The sequence below is a fragment of the Marmota marmota genome, unplaced genomic scaffold, assembly GCF_001458135.2.
Source record: "Marmota marmota marmota unplaced genomic scaffold, marMar, whole genome shotgun sequence".
NCBI classification, from domain to species: domain Eukaryota; kingdom Metazoa; phylum Chordata; class Mammalia; order Rodentia; family Sciuridae; genus Marmota; species Marmota marmota.
In genome coordinates this window covers 5978326-6000177 of record NW_025999853.1, presented here as the reverse complement: position 1 = coordinate 6000177, position 21852 = coordinate 5978326, and the positions used below count along the sequence as shown (strand labels likewise).

At 38.0% G+C, this 21852-nt stretch overlaps 1 protein-coding gene across 1 annotated transcript; it reads right to left on the bottom strand.

The window, feature by feature from the left end:
• Window positions 1-18533: 18533 nt before the first annotated feature.
• LOC107139931 (iron-sulfur cluster assembly 1 homolog, mitochondrial) lies at window positions 18534-20549 on the bottom strand. The gene has a single exon (XM_015482812.2). The coding sequence runs from the start codon at window positions 20475-20477 to the stop codon at window positions 20088-20090; it is 390 nt and encodes a 129-aa protein (XP_015338298.1). The 5' UTR covers window positions 20478-20549; the 3' UTR covers window positions 18534-20087.
• Window positions 20550-21852: the final 1303 nt, after the last annotated feature.

Here is a 21852-nt window from a genome sequence, read left to right as displayed (position 1 = left end):
GATATAAAGTTTCCCAACTTGACATATAGTTTCAAGACAATCAAAATCAAAATCCCAGCAAGTTGTTTTCTGAATATTGCCAAAATGTTTCTGAAGTTTATACTAAAACTTTTTTTCTTTCTGAAAAAGAACTAAGTTGGAGGACTCAGCATCCAATTCTAAGACTTACTATAAAGCTATAATAATGAAGACAGCATGAAAACAATGTGGGCAAGAATTGACACATTGATTAATGGAACATGTAATGGTTAATTTGAATTGTCAACTTCATTGAATTAAGAGATCCCGAGGATTAGGAGGATTATGGGTGTGTTGATGAGGGTGTGTCTAGGAATGATTAGCATGGGGAAATGGAGACCCTCCCTAGCATTGGCAGCACTGACCAATAGGATGATGGCTTGGATGGAATAAAAGTTGGAAGAACAAAGAGGCAGCAGCAGATGCAAGCTAGATTCTATTTTGAATGGGTCCTTGATGGATGCTGCGATAATGAGGATATTAGACTCTAACTTCTTCACTCTTCCAAAGCAGATTCTCCAGAAGCCTTTGGTTTTGGACTAGGGTAGTACCGTTGATCTGTCTTGATCTGGGACTTCAGCCTCTTGGACTGTGCAGCTACTGGTTCTTCCAGCTCTTCAGCCTGCAGACAGCCATTGTAGACTATCCAGCTTCTGGTATAATAAGCCAATCTAATTAGTACCCCCTTTTATAATTATACTTCCTGTTGATTCTGTGTCTCTAGAAAACCCTAATACAAACAGAATAGAGAAATCAGAATAGCTTTACACAAATGTCAATTTATCTTTGATAGAAAAGACATTTCACTGGGAAAATAATATTCTGTTCAAAAGGTACTAAAACAATTGGATATCCATATTTTTTAAAAAATGAACCTAAACATAGACCTTATACCTTTCACAAAAATTAATTCAAAATGAATCATAGATCTAATATAAAGTTCAAAACTAAAAAGTATTTAGAAGAAAAACAGAACACCTTAGTGACCTTAAATTTGGAAATGAGTTTTTAGAAACAACACCGAAATCATGATCCATAAAAGAAAAATTAACAAGTTAGACTGTTTAAATTAAAAACTCTGCTCAGAGAAAGATAAGCCAGACTATAAGGAAAACACATATCTGTAAAGGACTTATATTCAAAATGTACAAAGAACTCACAAGTTCCATCATAAGAAAACAACCCAACATAAAATGCACCAAAGATCTGAACACATACCTCGGCAAAGAAGAGTATACAAATGTCAAATAAGCATATAAAAAGATGCTTAAAAGCATTTGTCATCAGGAACTTTCAAATTGAAACAATGAGATACTACTATATACGTATGAATGGTTAAATAAAAGATAAATTAAATCGGACAATACAAATTGCTGCTGAGGGTGGAAAGCTGCCGCAGTCTGGCTGGGCACAAAATCACGAGCCACTCACAGCCTTGTAGATTCAAACAGCAATTCTTTATTTCCGAACTCACACCGGCACTCTACAAACACATTCTGGGGAAATCCACGTTCTGGGCCAAAATCACGATCTGGGCAAAATCCCAAATACTCTCTGAATCCCGCGAGAACTCAAGGAGCGGGCAGCAGGATAGGCCCTATTCCCAGCAGGGTACACCTTAAACCTGGAACCGCCCTGGTCCTTGAGCAAGGTCACCTTACATGCAATGTCACTGCAAATGACCTGGGTCAATATGGAGAGTCCTTCCTCTAAGCAACATTGGGTAGGCTGACAAAGAAATTGCCATGTGTCATTCCTACTTGGCAATGGCTCTCAGCAGAAAGCAATAGGAACTCTCATTCATTGCTAGTAGAATGCAAAGTGTACAGTCACTTTAGAAGACAGTGAGATGTTTTCTTACCAAGCTAAACATACTTTTATCATACAATCTAGAAATCAGGGTGATATGTATGTGCCCACCTTGTTTGAAAACATTAGCACAAAAATCTGCATCAGAATGTTTGCAGCAGTTTTATTCATAATTGTTAAAAAATTGGAAGTAACCAAAATATCTTTCAATACATACATGGATAGTGAAACTATATTGTATTAAAAGCAATAAAAGGCAATGAGCTATCAAGCCACTAAAAGACATGGATAAATTTTGATTGTGTATTTCTACTTGAAAGAATCTGGAAAAGGCAAAAACTATTTTGGTTAAAAAAAAAAGACATAGTGAAAACAGAGATGCAGTATTTGCAAGGAGTTTGTGGGTTATGAAGGAAGTTGAATAGGTGAAGTATAGGAGATTTTTTAAGATGCAGAAATTATTCCATATGGTACTATAAGAGTGAATATATGATATTATGACTCTGTCAAAAGCCCATAAAACTTTATAGTGCAAAGAGTGAACTTTATGTAAAGTTAAAAAAAAAAAAACACTTAAGAAGTTGGGGAATCCCAAAATGGAATGTAGACAATCTAACTTATTACAAATTTATGAAATAGCCACACTGAAAGAGGTGGGAGGAAGAGCAGTTGACCTAAGTTGCTTTGGAAACAAATTGCATCTGTATAGGCTCAAAAAAATGCATACAAGAGTGTGCTCTAGTTGATAAAGTTGTTCCTCGAAGTTAATAATTCTTGTATCAATATTCACATGTAATAGAATTGAACAATTAAGTAGATGATGATGTATAGTGGGAACCAAGTTCTCACTGTTGAAATGAGAAGGACAACAGAAAGCCCAGAGGTCCTTACAAGAGACACCACAACTAAATGTAATGTGATCTCTTGGATAGGATTCTAGAACAGAAGAGAAGTCATCAGGACAATACCATGGAAATCCAGATAAAATACTGAGTTTAAGTCAATAATAATGTAACAATATTGGTTCATTAATTATTAAGTATGCCTTAATATTGTTAGATGTTAAGGGAAACTTGAGAGTGAGGTGTAAGTGAACTTTGCAGTTGATCTCTGCAGTTTTTCTGTAAATTTTAACTGGTGTTTTGTTTTGTTTGGGGGGGGGGGCTAGGTAGTGCTCTATCACTGAGCTATATCCACAACACTTTTTAAAATTTTTATTTTGTTACAGGATCTTTCTAAGTTGTCCAGACTAACCTCCAACTTGGAATCCTCTTACCTCAGCCTCCCAAGTAGCTGGGATCATAGCTTTGTGCCACCACACCTGGCTAAACTGTTCTTAAATTAAAAATTTATCTTTAAAAATTATAGAAAGTAAGAGTTCCTGCTGGGTATGTGGCACATGCCTGTAATCCCAGAGACTCAGGAGGCTGATGCAGAAGGATCACAAGTTCAAGACCAGTCTTAGCAACTCAGTAAGACTCTTAGCAACTTAGTGAGTCCCTGTCTCAAAATAAAAAAATAAAAAGCACTGGAGTAAAGCTCAGTTGTAAAGGGCACCTGAGCTCAATCCCCAGTACTAAAAAGAAAGAGTTCTCAGAACTGCTATTAAAATTATCTAAATTCAAATTTAATTATGTATGGCAATAAAATAACAAATGAAACTATATTGAATGCTAAATTTTTAAAGAATTATAGAAAAACTACAATGAGATACACAGTATACTCATTGGGGTGACTAACATTGTTTAATTGGACAATATCAAGTGATATTGAAAATAAAGTAGACACATTGAAACTCTCATACATTGCTGATGGTAATATAAAAGTTGTACATGTGACACAGGAGTATGTGACTAAAGTTTATGTTGGTGACTATTGAAAAAATGACTGTATACTCTGCCTGTGATAAATGGCAGAAGGACCTTCCCAACTACATCCATTGTTGAAGACAAACAAGAAAGCATAAAACCGGCACAAGCAGATATGACCACATCCTCTTGGCCAAAGTAACCAAGACCCTCATTTAAATGCATGTAAACAAGATGCTAAAAGATATGCTCAGGGACTGGAGTTGTAACTCAGTGGAAGAGTGCTTGCCTAGCATGTGTGAGGCACTGGGTTTGATTCTCAGCACCACATATAAATAAAAAAAAATAAAGGTCCATCAACAACTAAAAAATATTTTTAAAAAAGATATGCTCAGGAGGGAGGCCAAACACAATTTTAGACACATTTTAGATCCCAACATAGATTATGAATATGTTAATTTATAGCCTCAAAACATGTATGTGCTGTTCACTCCTTGATTTCCTTGCTACCCTGCCTGTGAGTAGCCACCTCTGCTGCTACTTTGCCTATGGGGCAGCCACCTAGCCATGTGAAAAATGCATTAATAATTCTTATTAACTCATTCTTTGTCAGCCTTGTTTAACTTCTATCCTGCATGAGCTAAAGGACCCACCGAGCTGCTACAGATAAAGAGTTGTACATGAATGTTCATAGCAATTTTACACATAACAGACCAAAGCAATAATCATCCAAATAGGTGAATGGCTAGACAACTGGCATATTTACATAATGTAATACTCCTCTGAATTAAAAGGAACAAGTCTGCAGATGGATGGAACAAAGTGGGTCAATGCCCAAGACGTAATACTGAGTGAAAGAAATCAGGCATGAGATGTATATACTCCAAGATTCCATCTTTGAGAAACTCTGGGGAAGATGTCTTAATCTATAGTGATAGAAAGAACATCAATGGCTGGGTGGGGATAGGAGTGGCATAGGAATTGAGGAGCAAAAGGAGATGTTTTAGGATAATGAAAATATTAAATATTGATTGTGTCAGTGGTTATACAGATGTGTATGTCTGTCAATACCCATCCAACCATCTATGTAAAATGTGTACAATTTTCTGTGTACTAATTTTTCCGTAACAGTGGATTTTTAAAGAGGACTAGAGGGGGAAAATGACAGATTGGAAGATAGAGGAGATTTAACTCATACAAAATTGAGATTCCTAAAGAAGAATGCCAAGCAATTTGGACCCCCCCAAAATTGTCAAAACTACATTAAAGAATACTTTGGGCTGGGGCTGGGGCTCAGCGGTAGCACACTTGCCTGGCACATGTGAATCACTGGGTTCGATTCTCAGCACCACATATAAATAAATAAAGGTCTATCAACATCTAAAAAGGTATTTTTTAAAAAGAATACTTTATTTGGGGGTTGTGACTGAGCGGCAAAGCACTTGCCTCGCACATGTGAGGCACTGAGTTTGATTTTAGGCACCAAATGAAAATAAATCAACAAAATAAAGATATTGTGCCCATGTACAACTAAAAAAAAAGTTTTTCAAAAAGGATACTTTTTTGGAAAAAATAAAACTTTATACCACAGCTAGATGGGTCCGTCATATCCTTGAATATTTGGTACAAAAAAGCCACCACTGAAAGTAAAAGCTTTACTGGGTATCAAAGAGAAATAAATAATACTTGTGGCTTCTGTGTAAAAAGAATTAAATCATCTATGATGGAATAAACTGAAGACTGACCCACACTTCACTGCAACATCAACATAGGAAGAAAGTTGAGCAACACCATGAATTCTTCAGAAATGTAAGATTCAGACCCAGCCTTCTTTTCTCTTTCAAATAGAAAAGCAAAAAACAAGAATATACTGAACATACAGTGTCCACAAGCTCTTCCTAAATAAACCATGGGAAATTCCAACTAAATGAGCAGAGAGTCCACAGCAGGGTCGGGGGAAAGACAACAAAAACCAGCAAATAAAAGGGGAGATAGAAACAGATGTAAGAGAATTCATCTCTCTATATGTACAGATAAATATTTACAAAATAAGGAAGCTGATAAAAGGCCTAAATAAAATTTAATGCATTGAGCTGCCCACAACCAAGGTGAAAGTTATTATATTCTCATGAATATATATATATACATATACACACACACACACACATCACATATCCTTCTCCAATCACAGTGCAAGGAAATGAAAATCAATGATGAAACTAGAAAACCGAGAAAACAAAAATCAGCACCGCTGTTTAGTCAAAGAGGAAATCAAAATTACAGAACATTTGGGAGGTGATAATAGTGAAACCATTTCATATTTAAACTTATGAGCTATGACTGAGTTATACATAGCCTGAGACATTATTAGTTTTTAGAAATAATATAGGATGAAAACAAAATAATTCTTAATCTTACTCAAGGAGTTAGAAAAAAACGGAATAAACATTGAGAATAGAAGGAAAAACTAAAAACAATTTAATATATTAGAAAGTTAAAGAGGTCTAATAAAGGGATTTTTTTTTTGTGTGTGGTTATTTCTGGGTACTTTATTTTTTATTTTTTTATTTTTATTGGTTTTATTTTTTAAATACGTGACAGTGGAATGCATCACAATTCATATTACACATATAGAACAATTTTTTCATATCTCTGTTTGCATATAAAGTATGTTTAAACCAATTCATGTCTTCATACATGTACTTTGGATAATGATGTCCATCACATTCCACCATCATTGCTAATCCCCTGCCCGCTCCCTTCCCCTCCCATCCCTCTGCCCTATCTAGAGTTTACCTATTCCTCCCATGCTCCCTCTCCCTACCCAGCTATGAGTCGGTCACCTTATATCAGAGAAAACATTTGGCATTTGTTCTTTTGGGATTGGCTAATTTCACTTAGCATTATCTTCTCCAATGCCATCCATTTAACTACAAATGCCATGATTTTATTCTCTTTTATTGCTGAGTAATATTCCATTGTGTATATATGCCACATTTTTTAAAAAAATCTACTTAAGGGCATTTAGGTTGGTTCCACAGTTTAGCTATTGTAAATTGTGCTGCTATAAACATTGATATGGCTGTGTCCCTGTAGTATGCTGTTTTTAAGTCCTTTGGGTATAGACCGAGGAGAGGGATAGCTGGGTCAAATGGTGGTTCCGTTCCAAGTTTCCAAGGAATCTCCATACAGTTTTCCATATCGGCTGCATCAATTTACAGTCCCACCAGCAATGTATGAGTGTGCCTTTTCTCCCACATCCTCGCCAATACTTACTGTTATATGTCTTCTTAATAGCTGCCATTCTGACTGGAGTGAGATGGTATCTTAGAATAGTTTTGATTTGCATTTCTATTATTGCTAGAGATGTTGAACATTTTTTCATATAACATTGTTGATTGATTGTATATCTTCTTCTGAGAAGTGTCTGTTCATGTCCTTGGCCCATTTATTGATTTGGTTATTTTTTTTGTGTGTGTGTATGTGTATGTGTGTGTTTAGCCTTTTTGAGTTTTTTATATACCCTAGAGATTAACACTCTATCTGATGTGTGAGGGGTAAAAATTTGCTCCCAAGATATAGGCTCTCTAGTCACCTCACAGATTGTTTCTTTTGCTGAGAAAAAAATGTTTAGTTTGAGTCCATCCCATTTATTAATTCTTGGCTTTAATTCTTGTGCTATAGGAGTCTTATTAAGGAAGTTAGGGCCTAATCCCAACTTCCTTTTTCTACTATTAGACACAGGGTCTCTGGTTATATTCCTAAGTCCTTGATCCATTTTGAGTTGATTTTTGTGCATGGTGAGAGATAGGGGTTTAATTTCATTTTGCTGCATATAGATTTCCAGTTTTCCTAGCACCATTTGTTGAAGATGCTATCTTTTCTCTAATGCATGTTTTTGGTGCCTTTGTCTAATATAAGATAGTTGTAATTTTGTGGGTTAGTCTCTGTGTCCTCTATTCTGTACCATTGGTCTACCAGTCTGTTTTGGTGCCAACAGCATGCTGTTTTTGTTACTATTGCTCTGTAGTATAGTTTAAGGTCTGGAATAGTGATGCCACCTGCTTTACTCTTCCTGCTAAGGATTGCTTTAGCTATTCTGGGTCTCTTATTTTTCCAGATGAATTTCATGACTGCTTTTCTATTTCTATGAGGAATGCCTTTGGGATTTTGATTGGAATTGAATTAAATCTGTATAGTGCTCTTGGTAGTATGGTCATTTTGATAATATAATTCTTCCTATCCAAGAGCAAGGTAGATCTTTCCATCTTCTAAGGTCTTCTTTGATTTCTTTCTTTAGGGTTCTGTAGTTTTTATTGTATAGATCTTTCACCTCTTTCGTTGATTCCCAAATATTTTATTTCTTTTTTAGACTACTGTAAATGGGGCAGTTTTCCTTATTTCTCTCTCAGAGGATTTGTCATTGATATACAGAAATACCTAACAAAGGGATTTTTAGAATTAAAGCAAGAATGTATGTAGTGAAAAAAAGGGAGAAAACACACAAAATAATAAACAATAATAGTGAAAATACTCTAAAACAATTATATGGATCTTATTTGTTCAGTTTTAAAATAGAATAATATGATTTTCCAGGAAAATATGAATGTCTAATATTCACCTCAGAAAAGAAAGAGAAATCAGAACAAACCAGTTGTTTAGAAAATAATAAAACTTTAAAGATTCATCCATGTATCTTCCATCAAAAATTCTCACATGATGTTCCAGCTGGAATTGAACCAAATTTTTAGAAAGATTCTAAAATATTTTTTCTAGAATATTAGAAAATTTACCTTTGTAGGTCATGCATTGAGATACCCTTTCTTCTAAACATATAGTAACGATGAACATTATATATATATATATGATTAAACAAAAATAGCCAGGCTCAAAAACAAATTAAACATCTCCATTAACTGGCAAAACAGGACTGTAACGCAAAGTGAGAATCTCAGCTACAGGAGTAAGCAACTTGGAACTGGCCATGGCAGCCAGGAGTATGTCTTCTTCACAGTAACTGGGTCTGAAAGATTCTCTGCAGCCAACCTTGTTGCCAGAAATCAGAGACTGCCCCAGGGCTGCCCCACCTGTGAAAGGAGGCTGGGGAGAAAAAAAATCAGTGCCAGCTGCTGCCTGAACTGAGACTTGCATGAAGATGGGTCGGGGGAGCAAAGAACTCAGCACAGTTTATGACCAGGAGCTAAATGAAACTGTCCGCTGACAGCTTGGCAGCATATTTGCCATTTCTTCAATATCACCATGGGGCAGAAACCCTATATTGCCAAAGAAGACCTGGATCAGGACAAAGGGTGCTGGATGGAACCACTGTGCTGGCTGGGAGGAGAGTGAACAGAGAAAAGGTGGGCGGGGGATAGGGAGGTGAGAGAGAGAGAGGACAGTGCTTCTCACAACTAGCTTGAAGGCAAAATTTCAAGGCACATTAAGAAGTCTTACATTTAGGTTGGGGGTATGCCAAGTGGTAGAGGGTGTGCCTAGCAATGTAAGGCCCTGGGTAAGATCCCTAACACAGCAAAAAAAAAAAAAAAATACAGTTAAGAAAAACAAATAAGATTTTAAAATTGGAACATGGATTCATTCTAAATGAAAGTAAAACAAAACCTAAAAACAAAATGTACCCTTAAATAAATAAATGAAAAATAACATCTGTAGAGAACTAGAGAACATATAATAGAAATAGAAAATAAATTTAAACACTTATATGCATATGTAAAATTCCAATAATCACAGAAATAAATCCAATAGATGAGATTAAACTCCAGACTGATCTTAGCAAAAGAAAGAAACAGTACATTGGAAAATAGTGCTGAATGGATCCAAAATGCAACACAGAAAGATGTTTTAAAAATACAGAACAGTTGTTAAGAGATACAAAGAACAGATTTGAAAACCTCCATCACATATCTAAAAGTGGCATAAGAAGGAAACAGAATTTTGGGAAAGCACTTTTTGAATATATAAGGTTGAGTATATACCAGAAAAAACATATAAGGCAGATATCCTCAGTCCTCTTCAAGTACTGAAAAGATATAAGTGAATCTATGCCTATGCACTCTATAGTAAAACAGTAGAATAACAGAGGAAGAGAAAGCCTTTAGATGGTCAAAGTAAAAAATAATCAAAAAGAAAGAATAACATTATCTATAAGGGCATAGTAATTAGATTGAAAGCAGACTACTCATCAATAACAATTTGCAGCCATAAAAAATGAGATGAATTCTTTAATATTCTATGTAAAATCAATCTACTTTTATACCCAGCTAAATTTTATGTTAGAGTGATGCCAACTTATATATAATAGTAATAGTCATCATATTTTAGACATGTAGCAACATTCAGAGATTAAAAGACTTTATTACCTATCAGTGCATTCTTTAAAAAGAAGAAAGTTATGGAAATCAAGAAACAATGCTGAACACGGACAGGCATTAATAAATGTGTAGATAAATTGATAATACACTATAAAAATCATTAACTTTTTATATATAGAAAAGTGAAACATTCTAGAAACCAAGTGGGCATTGTATTCAGTTGGCAGTTGAAACACATTAAGGTTTTTGTTTTATTTGTGACTTAATTCCTTTTTTATAAAAAGATTAATTATGTATATAGCTAGAATTTTCAAGGGTAACCATTAGAAGACTAGAAATACAATCAGCAATAAGGAAATGGAGCAGTATGGAAAACTATCAATCCAATCAAAATTTTTAAAAAATTAAATAGTGAACAAAAACAGTGATAAAAGAAAAACACAAACATAAATGTTAAAAATAAGTATGAGCCCAGTGTGATAGCGCACACCCATGATCCCATCATCCACTCTGGAGGCTAAAACAAGAGGATCACAAGTTAAAGGCTAACCTCAGCAATTTAGCAAGACCCAATCTCAAAATAAAAAGATTTTATTATAGCTCAGTGATCACGTGCTCCTGAGTTCAATCCCCAGTACCAAAACAAACAAAAGAGTGTGAGTGTTATTTATCACAATAAATGTAAACAGGTTGTATTAGTGTCCTAGGACTACTGAAACAAATTACCACAAATGTAGTAACTTAAATAACTGAGATTTATTCTGTCATATTCTAGAGGTCAGAAGTCCAAAGTCAAGGTGTCAACAGGGCAGTGCTCCCTTTGAAGGCTCAAGGGGAGGTCCTTCCTTCCTTCTGGCTTCCGGCAGTTTCAGGCATCCCTTTTCGTGTAACTACATAACTCCAGTCTCTGCCTCTTTCATACAGCTTTCTCCTTGACTCTCCATGTCTGTCCTCTGTGTCTTTTATAGGGATACTTGTTATTGGATTTAGGGATCATCTGAATAGCCAAAATGATCTCAAGAGTCTTTTGATTATATCTAACGTATGTCCAGATAAGGTCACATTCACAGGTTGTGTTAGAAAGTAGGCATATCTTATTAGGGACCTCCTTTCAAACCACTACATGGGTTAACTTGCCTAGTATAAAGAAGTGACTGCTAATCCAGTTACACACTTAAAAGTAAATCACATAAGACATACCTCAAAGTAAATCACATAAAGATTAAAAATCAATGGTAAGAAAAATATATACCAAGCCGGGTGCAGTGGTGCATGCCTGTAATCCCAGCAGCTCAGGAGGCTGAGTCAGGAAGATCATGAGTTCAAAGCCAGCCTCAGCAAAAGTGAGGTGCTAAGTAATTCAGTGAGACCCTGTCTCCAAATAAAATACAAAATGGGGATGGGGATGTGGCTCAGTGGCCAAGTGCTCCTGAGTTCAATCCCCAGTAACACTCCCATAAAAAAAAAAAAAAAGAAAAGAAAGGAAAAATATACACCAAGGAAATGCTAGTTTTAAAAAAAAATGTTGGTATAGCAATATTAAAGCAAGAAGGTTATAACTGCTATTTGCACTTTCTTTTCAATGCCCCGTCCCCAGTGCTGGGGATTGGACCCAGGGCCTTGCCCATCCTAGCAATATATCCTACACATACTTGCATGTGTACACAAAGTGATTATACAAGGGCAATGTTTATACTGAAGAGAAAGATTAGACACAACCTAAAGTCAACAAAGATGGAACTAATTAAATGAGGAACAAACATATGAAGAAAAATATTTTAAAAAGGTAAAGACCAAGGCAGCACCATATAAATGTGTCATGCACTCCAGCCTGGATTGTTAAGTGAAGATGATGAAAGGAAATGAAAAATAATTTAAATAATGCTCATATTATTGATTTTAATTGTTGCAATCAGTATTGCTAATATTTATTGAACACTTATTATGGGCCAGGCATCTTCCTAAGTGACAGCATGGCTGAGATGGGTTTGTCCTGATGGTATGCAGGAGAGGCAGTGTTCTCAGTCACCTGCCATTTCCAGAGCAAAGGACAGTGCCGTGGAGCCACACACATGCACGCTTAAGTGGGGTTCAGTCTTGCATTCCAGAAGAGAGAGGCACCCAGGGACACTTCATGCAAACGGTGTGGGCAGGCTTAGTCACCATTCCACCTGCTGATCTCCTGGTTGGAGGAGAGACCCCGAGGGAGATCAACAATGAAACAGTAATTAATAGATATTGACCAAGTGTCTCAAAGGAGAACAAGGTATGTTGAAAGACTGTAAGAAATTGTTTACTAGGGTCTTGGTTGCAAGTGGCAGAAAATCAATAAGAGTGCTTATGTTAAAAAAAAATAGTGTATTTATTGGTGGACATATCTGCAAATTCTCAGAGCTAAAATCCAAGTATGGTTAGATCCAGCCTCTTACAGAGCGTCATTGGGATTCTCCTCTCATTTTCAGCTCGGCTTTCATCTATGCAGGATTCAGACAGGCTTTCCCCCTAGGTGGCCTCTGGTAGATGCAGCATTTCGCCCATCCAGTTTCAGTTCTCCTTTGAAAGACTTCTACCAAATCCCAGGCCAGGTTTGAGCCACATCCCCATCTCCTGAAAATGTGGATGGAGTCAATTCCACATAAGTCAATCCCATAGACTGAAATGGATGGTATCAAAGAAAAAAATAGAGCCGTAGGGTTTTTTGTTTTGTTTTGTTTTGTTTTTAGTTCATGTTGTTGTTTGCTTTTTGCAGTAGTGGGCCATGAACCCAGGGCCTCGCAAGTGCTCAGCAAAAGCTCTACGACTGAGCTACAGCCCCAGCCCCAGAGCTATTTTTAATAGAACATGTGTGAACAGATCTATGCTAAAGCAGGCAAAACTCACAGATGTCTACAGTGGGGGTTTAACCTCGTTTGGAAACCCAGAAATGTCTACTAGGAATGTAGGGTTTAAGAAGAGGATTTGGAAAACTATCAAATATGAAAGTATTTACCTCTTCTGAACAAAGGTTCTTGGAGGAGCTAAGCTGCCTGTCGTTGCTGCTCTCTGTACCATGCCTTATGGGTAGTGGGAAATCAGTGAGTACTGGACAGTCATTGGTACACTGATGAGTGAATTATAATTTCTAAGGGCATCTTCTGTCATCTGATGTGCTAAATGACATTCTTGCAGTGAGATGTTTCATCTGCTCCATGGCTGTTGTTTTTCCTGGTCTTCTTGGTAGTCCACCCCTTGGTTTTGTGTCCTGGTTCCTGACAACCACATCAGGCCATTTGTGTTTTCATGACTCATTTCAACCCTGTGTTAAAGATTCCTCATTCTTCCATAAAGGTTGAACCCTTAGTTTTTATGTAGATACAGGAAGGTTCTGTTTAAAAACTGTATGTCCCACTGTCCCTTGCAGCTAAGTATGGTCCTAAGACTTAGTTCTGGCTGACAGAAGGCAAGCAGAGCTGTCCTATGACAACTTCCAGACACTTCTATGGTTGCTAGCCTCCAAAGATGTCCCCCAACAACTCCTCCTCACCCTACATATGCATGCCACTCTCCCACCAAAAGGTGGAACATGTCCACCCCTTCCTTGGGCTGACCCTATGATTCCTGTGACCAATCAAATGCAATAGGAGGGACTTTCGGGTACTGGCAAGCTCAGGTGGGAGACGACTGAAAACTCCCCCTTCCTTTCTCTTGGACTCCCATACTTGGAACAGTCCATTTTGAACACTTACCTCCTATGAGGAAGCTCCAGCAGCTATAAGGAAAGATGCTCAAGAAGGAAAACTGAAGACCCAGCCATGATCCCCACTGAGAACCTAGCTCAGCCCTTGCCAGCTTGCCAGCCACGTGCTTGAGATCATCTTAGACCTGTGGACTGTCCCAGTGTGCTGGCCAGCAACATGTGAACAGAACCTGCAGGCCGCTCACAGAGTCATGATCAGTAAGTTAATGGAAATAACCATGCTAAGATAACCTCTTAGTCTAGCATCCAAGAAAAAAATGACCTGAAGCACCTCCGTTTCACACATTTGCATGAAAGACACTTTTATCTTAAGTAAGGCTCTGATATTTTGGGTCTCTTCGTTACACTGAACCTCATGGTAACCAAGAGGCTCACTCCCAGGTACCACACAAATGGACACTTTTGCACATTCCTTTAGTTTTAAATTAATTTTTGTCTTATCAAAGAGATGTGCAATTTCAAAACTCAAAAAGTATTTGGGAATTCTGGTAACTGACAAGATGATAGAGTAGCTTGATCTCATTAATTCCTTCCTCCAAATCCCACCCCATAAATGCCACAAAAATGCCAGAAAGAAATTGTGTGAAACTAAGGTAAACACACGAAATCCTCTGCTGCCACATAGGTGCTGAGGTTGGGATGTGAGGGAGAATCAAAACCCAGAGCCCGACAGAGCCAAGTCTCATGCATGGAGACGAGAGATGAGGGGGCAAAGAGGTTTTAGATCCTTTTCCCACCCAATGCCACAGGGAGGCAGAAGAATCAGCAGCCAGCCCTGTACTTCCTGGGCTGTCCCTGTGGCATCCAAGTGGGCACTCTGGCCCCAATGGGTAAGTAAGAACCAGTTAAGGATGGGAACAAGCAGACAGGTCAGCCCCTTGCACTTCCTCCTCGCCCCACCTGCTTTGCAGTGACTCCTCCTTCACCTCAACCCTTGTGAAAGAACAGGTCCCAGATGCAAGTCCAGACTGCACCATCCTGAGGTGAGTCCTCTCTCTCTCACTCTCTCTGGCACTCTGTACCCCCCACAGCCAAACTCATCAAGAAAGACGGAGGCCAGGGATATGCTGGCACCCTCCTCTCTGGCAGAGGCACCTAGTATCAAGGATTTCTCAACCTTGGCACTACTGAAATGCTGGCCAGGCAAGCTTTTGTTGGCAGGGGTTTGGGGGAATGTCCTGTAAATAGGATTTTCAGGCATATCCTTGGCTGCAAGATGACAGAAGCCAACAGCAATATTCCACCCCCCCGCCACCCTACTCCATGTTGCCACAACCAAACATCTCTCCTATTGGGGCAAATTCATGGTTGAGAACCCCTAGGAGAATAGGCACCAGGCTGCATTACAGTGGGGTTTCCCTGAATATGAACTGTTAAGAAAAAAAAAAAAACTGGGCTTCTTGGGAGGCCACTGGTATAAGAAAAGAACATTAAAAGGAAAAATCTGATCTAAGTGAAGCAAATTTAGCTGAAAGAACAAGAAAGAAAAGTAATCATATTAAATAAACATGAAGAGATACAGTAAAGCAAATAGTATTAAGAAGCCCAAGAGGAATTTCTGTAAATAAAAAAAAAAAAACTGAAACAAAAACTTGATTGACTATTGAATAGTAGGTTGGATAGCAGAATAGATAGTAGAAGATTCGTTCCAGAAAGCACCAGATGGGTCACATAGTTGGAATATCAAAAAGAAAAGTTAAGAGATATGGAAAAGAGAAGTAGAAGCATCAACATTCAATTTACAGAAGTCCCAGAAAAAGAGGGAAAATGTCAAGAGTGGAATATTTAATAAAATAGTAATAGAATTTCTCAGATCCAAATATTAAAATCTGAAAGTACAAATAAATATACTCTTAAATAAGAGAGGTAAGGGGAAAACATACTAGGTACATTTTTTGGTGTCATTTAAGTGCATCAAAGTCAAAAAGAAAAATCTAAATACCTCTAGACCAAAGGCAAATTGCTTACAAAGGAACAAGAATCAGATGAATATCGGAATCATATTTCTCAATAGCTACATCTACCAGGAGACCACATAGTAAACAGTTCCAGTACTGAAGTAGAACTAGGGACCTAAAATTTCAAACCCAGCTAAACTATCATTTCAATGTGATAACAAAATAATTAATGTTTGTAGTACAAAGATTCGCTTTGAAAATCTTCTTAGAGGAAGGACTCCAGCAAGAAGAGGGAAGAAAAAAACAAAGTAAAACAAAACACAACAGGGAGATGTGACCAGAAATGGAAGATACAAAAATATCTTGGCAAATTTCACCATGGTAAACTCAGCAATACAAAAAAGGGAACAGACAAAACACATGGGACAAACAGTAACTAAAATCAGAGTTTGAAATGGCTTTGCTTGAAATTCTATATTCAATTTTAATTCTTCTTTATGATAGTAAGTGCTTATAACTTACTATAACACAATCTGGGCTAAGTTTTACCCTTTTGAGTTATAACGGGTTAAATTAAAGAAACAAAGTATGATGACTAGAACACAAGAGAAAAGGCTGCTATAACTTGTTTCAGAACTGGGTTTCTTCTCATCGTGACTAATGATGTCAGAAACCAACAATTCCCCCCTGAAAAACATGCAAATATAAATCAATATTCAAGGAGGAAGGAGCAGGAGGAGGATCAGGAGGAGGAGGAAGAAGAGGGCAGGTAGGACTGGTGGTGGCAACCTAAAATGACTAAGACAATAGTTTTGGTGGGAAAAAGTGGTCAGTTATATTGGGGGAAAATCTGAACACCAAAGTGAACTATAGCTGTGGATTAAATGCTTGGATGGAATGATAAAAATGATTGAAAGAGAAACATGAACAGTATTTATAATATTGGAAACAGGAAGACTTCTTAAATAAAACCCTCAAAGAATAAACCATAGAAAAGGGAAAAAAAATCAGAAGTGGCACGCCCTCACCTTTGCCACATTCTGTTCATTAGAAGGAGCAATTGGCCCAGCCACACCCAGGAGACAGGGTTAGCCAAGTGTATGAATGTGTGAATGCCACGGGCAGGTGTCATTGCGAGCAATTTCAAGGTTGCTAACACAGGCAGGTTTTAAAGGACAAAGTGCAAAAGTTGGGCACAAGAAAACATGCTGGACCTCACTAATCCTCAAGAAAATACAAATTAAAACAATTATTCATCCATTTTACTCACCATTAGGTTAAAAAAAAAATCTTTTAAGTCATAATGGGACAAGGAAGGTCATACAGAAACTATCACTTTCACATATTGGTGGTGGAAGCATGAATTGCTAAACTTTTGAGAAAAGCAATGCACAGGGTCAATAAAGTATTAAATGGGGCTGGGCGAGGTGGTACAGACCTATAATCCCAGTGGCTCAGGAGGCTGAGGTAGGAGGATTGCAAGTTCAAAACAGCCTCAGCAATGGCAAGGCACTAAGCAACTCAGTGAGACCCTGTCTCTAAATAAAATACAAAATAGGGCTGGGGATGTGGCTCAGTGGTCTAGTGCCCCTGAATTCAATCCCTGGTACTGCACCCCCAAATTAATGGCTTAATAATCCCATTCATGGCAATTGACTTCATAGAAATAAAAGCACCAGTCCTGAGGGCATATGGACAAGGACGGTCACTATAACATTATCTCTGATGCCAAAACCAAAACAAAAACCTGGAAACAGCCTGAATGACCTTGAGTAAGGGAGAGATTAGAGAATTTAAGGCATAAACAAACTATGAAATGTTCCTATCAGTTGGTAATTTATTAATGTTTGAGCTCAGAGAAAGATTGGAGTCACACACACATTAAGTGTAGATATGTGTTATCTCCATAGATTTATAGAGGGGAAGAGAGATTATTAATTTTAATATAATCTCATATACTTTGAGTTTTGTAGCAAACATTATCACTTTTTTGTTTAACAAAGAAAAAAATAAAATTTTAAAAAGATAAATAGAACATTTCTTGACTTAGTTCCATCAGTTTACATACATTTCCAGAGGACCTAAAAATCACATTGAAATTTCTCTTAGAATAGCATTAATACATAAATTTTCTCCCAGTCATTTTTGCATTTAAAAAGTACACTTTCATTTATTCATTCACTGCATGCTCTCTGAGTATGGTCTGTCTATTAGACGCAGAACCACCTGCTACTAGGAATAAACCCTTTCGGCCTAGTAAGTCCATTCTCATGAACAAGAAGAGAGAGATATCTTTGCAAAGCTGGAGACATGTATCTTATTTGCACCTGTCAAACCAAATCATAAAACCCTGATTTGAAGATCTCATCTTGAGAAAGTTGGAGCACAAAGATTCATGCCATCTGCAGTGAATATTATTTCTCACATGTGAACTGTTGATGGGAATCAAATGCAAGAGAGTTGGAGGTCATGTGCCCTGGTGGGGCAAGGACCTGGGGTGAAGGTATTCATGGACAAGATGTATGTTTTGTTAGTTGAGCAGAAGGGCCTTTCCCACTGCACAGCATGATATTATGCAAGGCGTATCTTCTTTGAAATAGTGTGGCACACACTGCTGTCTTGCTGCCTGCCTACCCATTCCTCCCCCTCTTCCTTGGTAACCAAACAGATTTGGTTAATGTACCTGGTGTCTGTGTTTCAAAGGAAGATAGAGAGAGCCCTCCCCAGCCCATTTTGGTTCATCTTAGCCTATCATAATATTAATTTGCCCTTTTCCTGGAGCAGGCAGGTAAAAATCAGGTGTTCAATGAATGGCACAGGAGAGAATCTTCCAAGAAGAATGTGAGAAAGTTTCCTTACTCTTTTTTTCCCCCGGTGCTGGGAATTGAACCTGGGAGGTGCTTTACCACTGAGCTACATCCCTAGCCCTTTTTAATTTTTTTTTTTTTAGAGGCCACATTTTTTTTAATTGATAACTCAATCTCTACATACAGTATTGCACAAATTATGAGTAGATCAACAATTATATTATCAATACAAATTCATGAACATATACATGGAACTGCTGCTCTAAGTTTTGGTGCATTTTGTGTCAGATACTTTAGTAAATGGGACAAACACAAAGGAGCTCAGCTACTTTAATTCATGAGAATCAGCTTTCAAAAAAAGTATATCATCTTAGAGAATATTTAATATGTCAAACCCAGGGAAATCAGTAGACTAAGTGAAAAAAGGGCTACTTTAAAAGAAAAGTTGGTGATCAAAATGTTGTAATATTATTTAAAAATTTTAGCAATTGGACCTAGGAACCAGAAAGTGTACACATAATGAGAATTTTAAGTAAAGACCCCCATGTTCTGCTTTATAATCACTATTATACCTTAAAAGAATGGAGTGGGCTGGGCTGCTGTAATATATTCTCTACCAGTGTAGACCACTGTTTCTAAGTTTTAAAGAAACAAGATGGTGATTCACATAAAAAAGACTGAAAATAATATTTGTCCCCTCTCTCAAAATAAAATGCAATAGGATCTCATCAACTTATAAAGGAAACTCTATACAAATGTTGACCAGATTAAGCCACACTATCATTTCCCTTCACTGCCTTGGAAAGCTGAGCACAAGTGTTCCCTATGAGGATGAGGTGATGGGGTAGGGCCCAAGCTGTCTCCTAGTTGCAGAGCAATGTGGACAAATGGCCTTCAGCTTCCCTGGAGTTTGTTTCTTCCTATATAGAATTGAGGGGAATGGGTTAGATGGTTTTTAAGAGACCTTCCAACTAAAAGGATCTAAGTAGGCTTTGAGCAGACTCTTAGGATGGAAAAAAAAAAGTCGTAAAACAGGTGGATAAAATATTCCTCACTTTTTTCTCTCATCACTTGGAACTATTCTGCACTACACTTTAAGGAAGTCTTTTTCCTAGTACTGTTGAAGGGTACACAAATGAGGCATTTGACAATTTTGATAAAAATGTAAAAAAAGAGGTCATGCCAATTTGGGTAGAAAAACAATGCACTGCCATGTTACTATCAGTAGTCAAGGACTTCTCACCTCTGAGTTTTGGGAACCACTAATCTGGTTGGGAAAATGCCCATGAGATGCACATTTAAGCCATTTGATACAAATTTAGCAAGCACATACCTATTAACCTGTTTTGTGAATTACTGTCAGGGAGGCAGTATTATTGAAACTGGTTCTAACAGAAAGGAATATGAGAATTAAGTGTAGGGTAGGATTTTTTTCTTTACATAACAATGATCCAAAAAGAGCAATGGCTTCTCATTTTCTGCCCCATATGGAGAATACAAATATCATGTCTTCTGGAATCTAACATACTGGCTTCCATTTTCAAAATGCATCACTTTATTTTCCTCACAAGGTGGCCACATATTATAAACCTTAGGCAAGTGACAGTGACATGATTTCTTCAGCAAGCTCCAAGGTTTCAGCAAGCTTTCCTGGAGTTTACAGCCAGAGGAGTCCTGAGGTTTCAAATATTAAAGCTTTCTCCACAGCCACAAGTTCCTTTGATGTTTGGGTTATTGAAGACAAACTCACTGGATAATTTGTCTTCAACATAGTCCATTTCTGTTCCTAAAAGTGTCAGCTGTGCTTTCTTTTCGATGAACACTCTGACTCCATCTTGAACAACTTCTTCATCAGAATCTCCCTTTGTCTTTGTATATTCCAGAGTGTAAGAAAGGCCATTACAACCCCTAGTTCGGACACCGACTTTCACACCTACGTGCTCAGGCTTATCTTTAAGAAGCTGTTTTATCTTGTTTACTGCTGAAGGTGTCAGGGTGAGGGCGGCTCGGGTGGGCTGCAGCTTCCTCTTGCTCACAGCCCGGACAGTGGCCCGGACTAACGAGGCCGACATCTTCGCCGTCCCAGCGCCCGGGTGCCTCGGGCCGGAGCTCGGCCACCTCAACCTCTCTCCATGGACACCGCGGGCGCCCCCTTTTTAATTTTAAGACATGGTCTTGCTAAGTTGCTTAGGGCCTTGCTATGTTGCTGAGGCTGACCTCAAATTTGCTTCTGTCTCAGCCTCCCAAGTTTCTAGGATAACAGACATGTGCCACTGTGCTCCCCCTCCCCATTTTTCTACTCTTAAGAAAGGCCAGAGGGAAGAGACATGTTTTGTTGCTGTTGTTGTTTTTTCTCTTTTAGTCTTTGGGAATTGTGAGGGAGACTATGATGCTTTAGTATCTACAGCCAGCTTGTGCTCATGAGGCCCGATTAGCAGAGGATAGAGCAAGCAGCAGACAAGTGTGGAAAGAAGCTGGAGCATAGTGTCATCTTTGAGCCTCTGAATTACCAGACCCGGAATCCCCCTAGGACCAGATTTTTTAGGCGTTTTAAGTTTCTAGAGTGGGGTAGAAATGGTGGGGTGGCTACTTATCTAGTGATTCTCTTAACTGGGAATCCATTTGTCTCTCTTTCTCTTTCCTTTTCTTGTTGCAAATGCACATATACAGACTCCCTCGTGAGATGTATCCCTAGGTCTCTCAAAGTGGGTCCAAACCTTCAGCTTCACAATCATTTAGAACGTTTATTTAAAGACCTCAGCCACAAAGAACGAATAAGAAAGGTTTTCATTGGTGATGATGGGGATAGGTTGTTTTTGTTGGCGGCAGGTTTTGTTTTGTTTTTTAGAAATGGGCTAGGCATGGCTGGGTACACCTGTAATCCCAGCAGTTTGTGAGGCTGAGGCAGGTTGTGGCAGGTGGATCACAAGTTCCTGGCCAGCATGGGCAACTTAGCAAGACCCTGTCTCAAAATAAAAATAAAGATCTGGGGATGTAGCTCAGTGGTAAAGTGACCCTGGGTTCAGTCCCCAGGAACACACACACACACACACACACACACACACACAGAAGGAAGGAAGGAAGAAAAATAAATAGTTACTATAGGGAAGGAGAATACAGGGTAGGTGCAACAGGGATAGAATGTGAAATCTTTCTTAATATACCCTGTCTTACAGATTTGGTCTGCAGATTTAACTTTGGAAACATGTAAATGCTAAATAGGTTACATGGTTTTAAAAAATACATATTAAATCAAAATGAAAAGGCTAAATGGATCAACTTCCAATTTCACACTCTGAAGCTCAGAGTAGTCACTTTCATCCTTATAACAAATCTGTACAAATTGAACAGCAATGGCTCTTTTGGACCCATTAGAGAACTGAAGTTACAGGATAGAGTATCATTCCAAAATATGTAGATCTAAGAGGATGAAGTCTGAGTAAAATC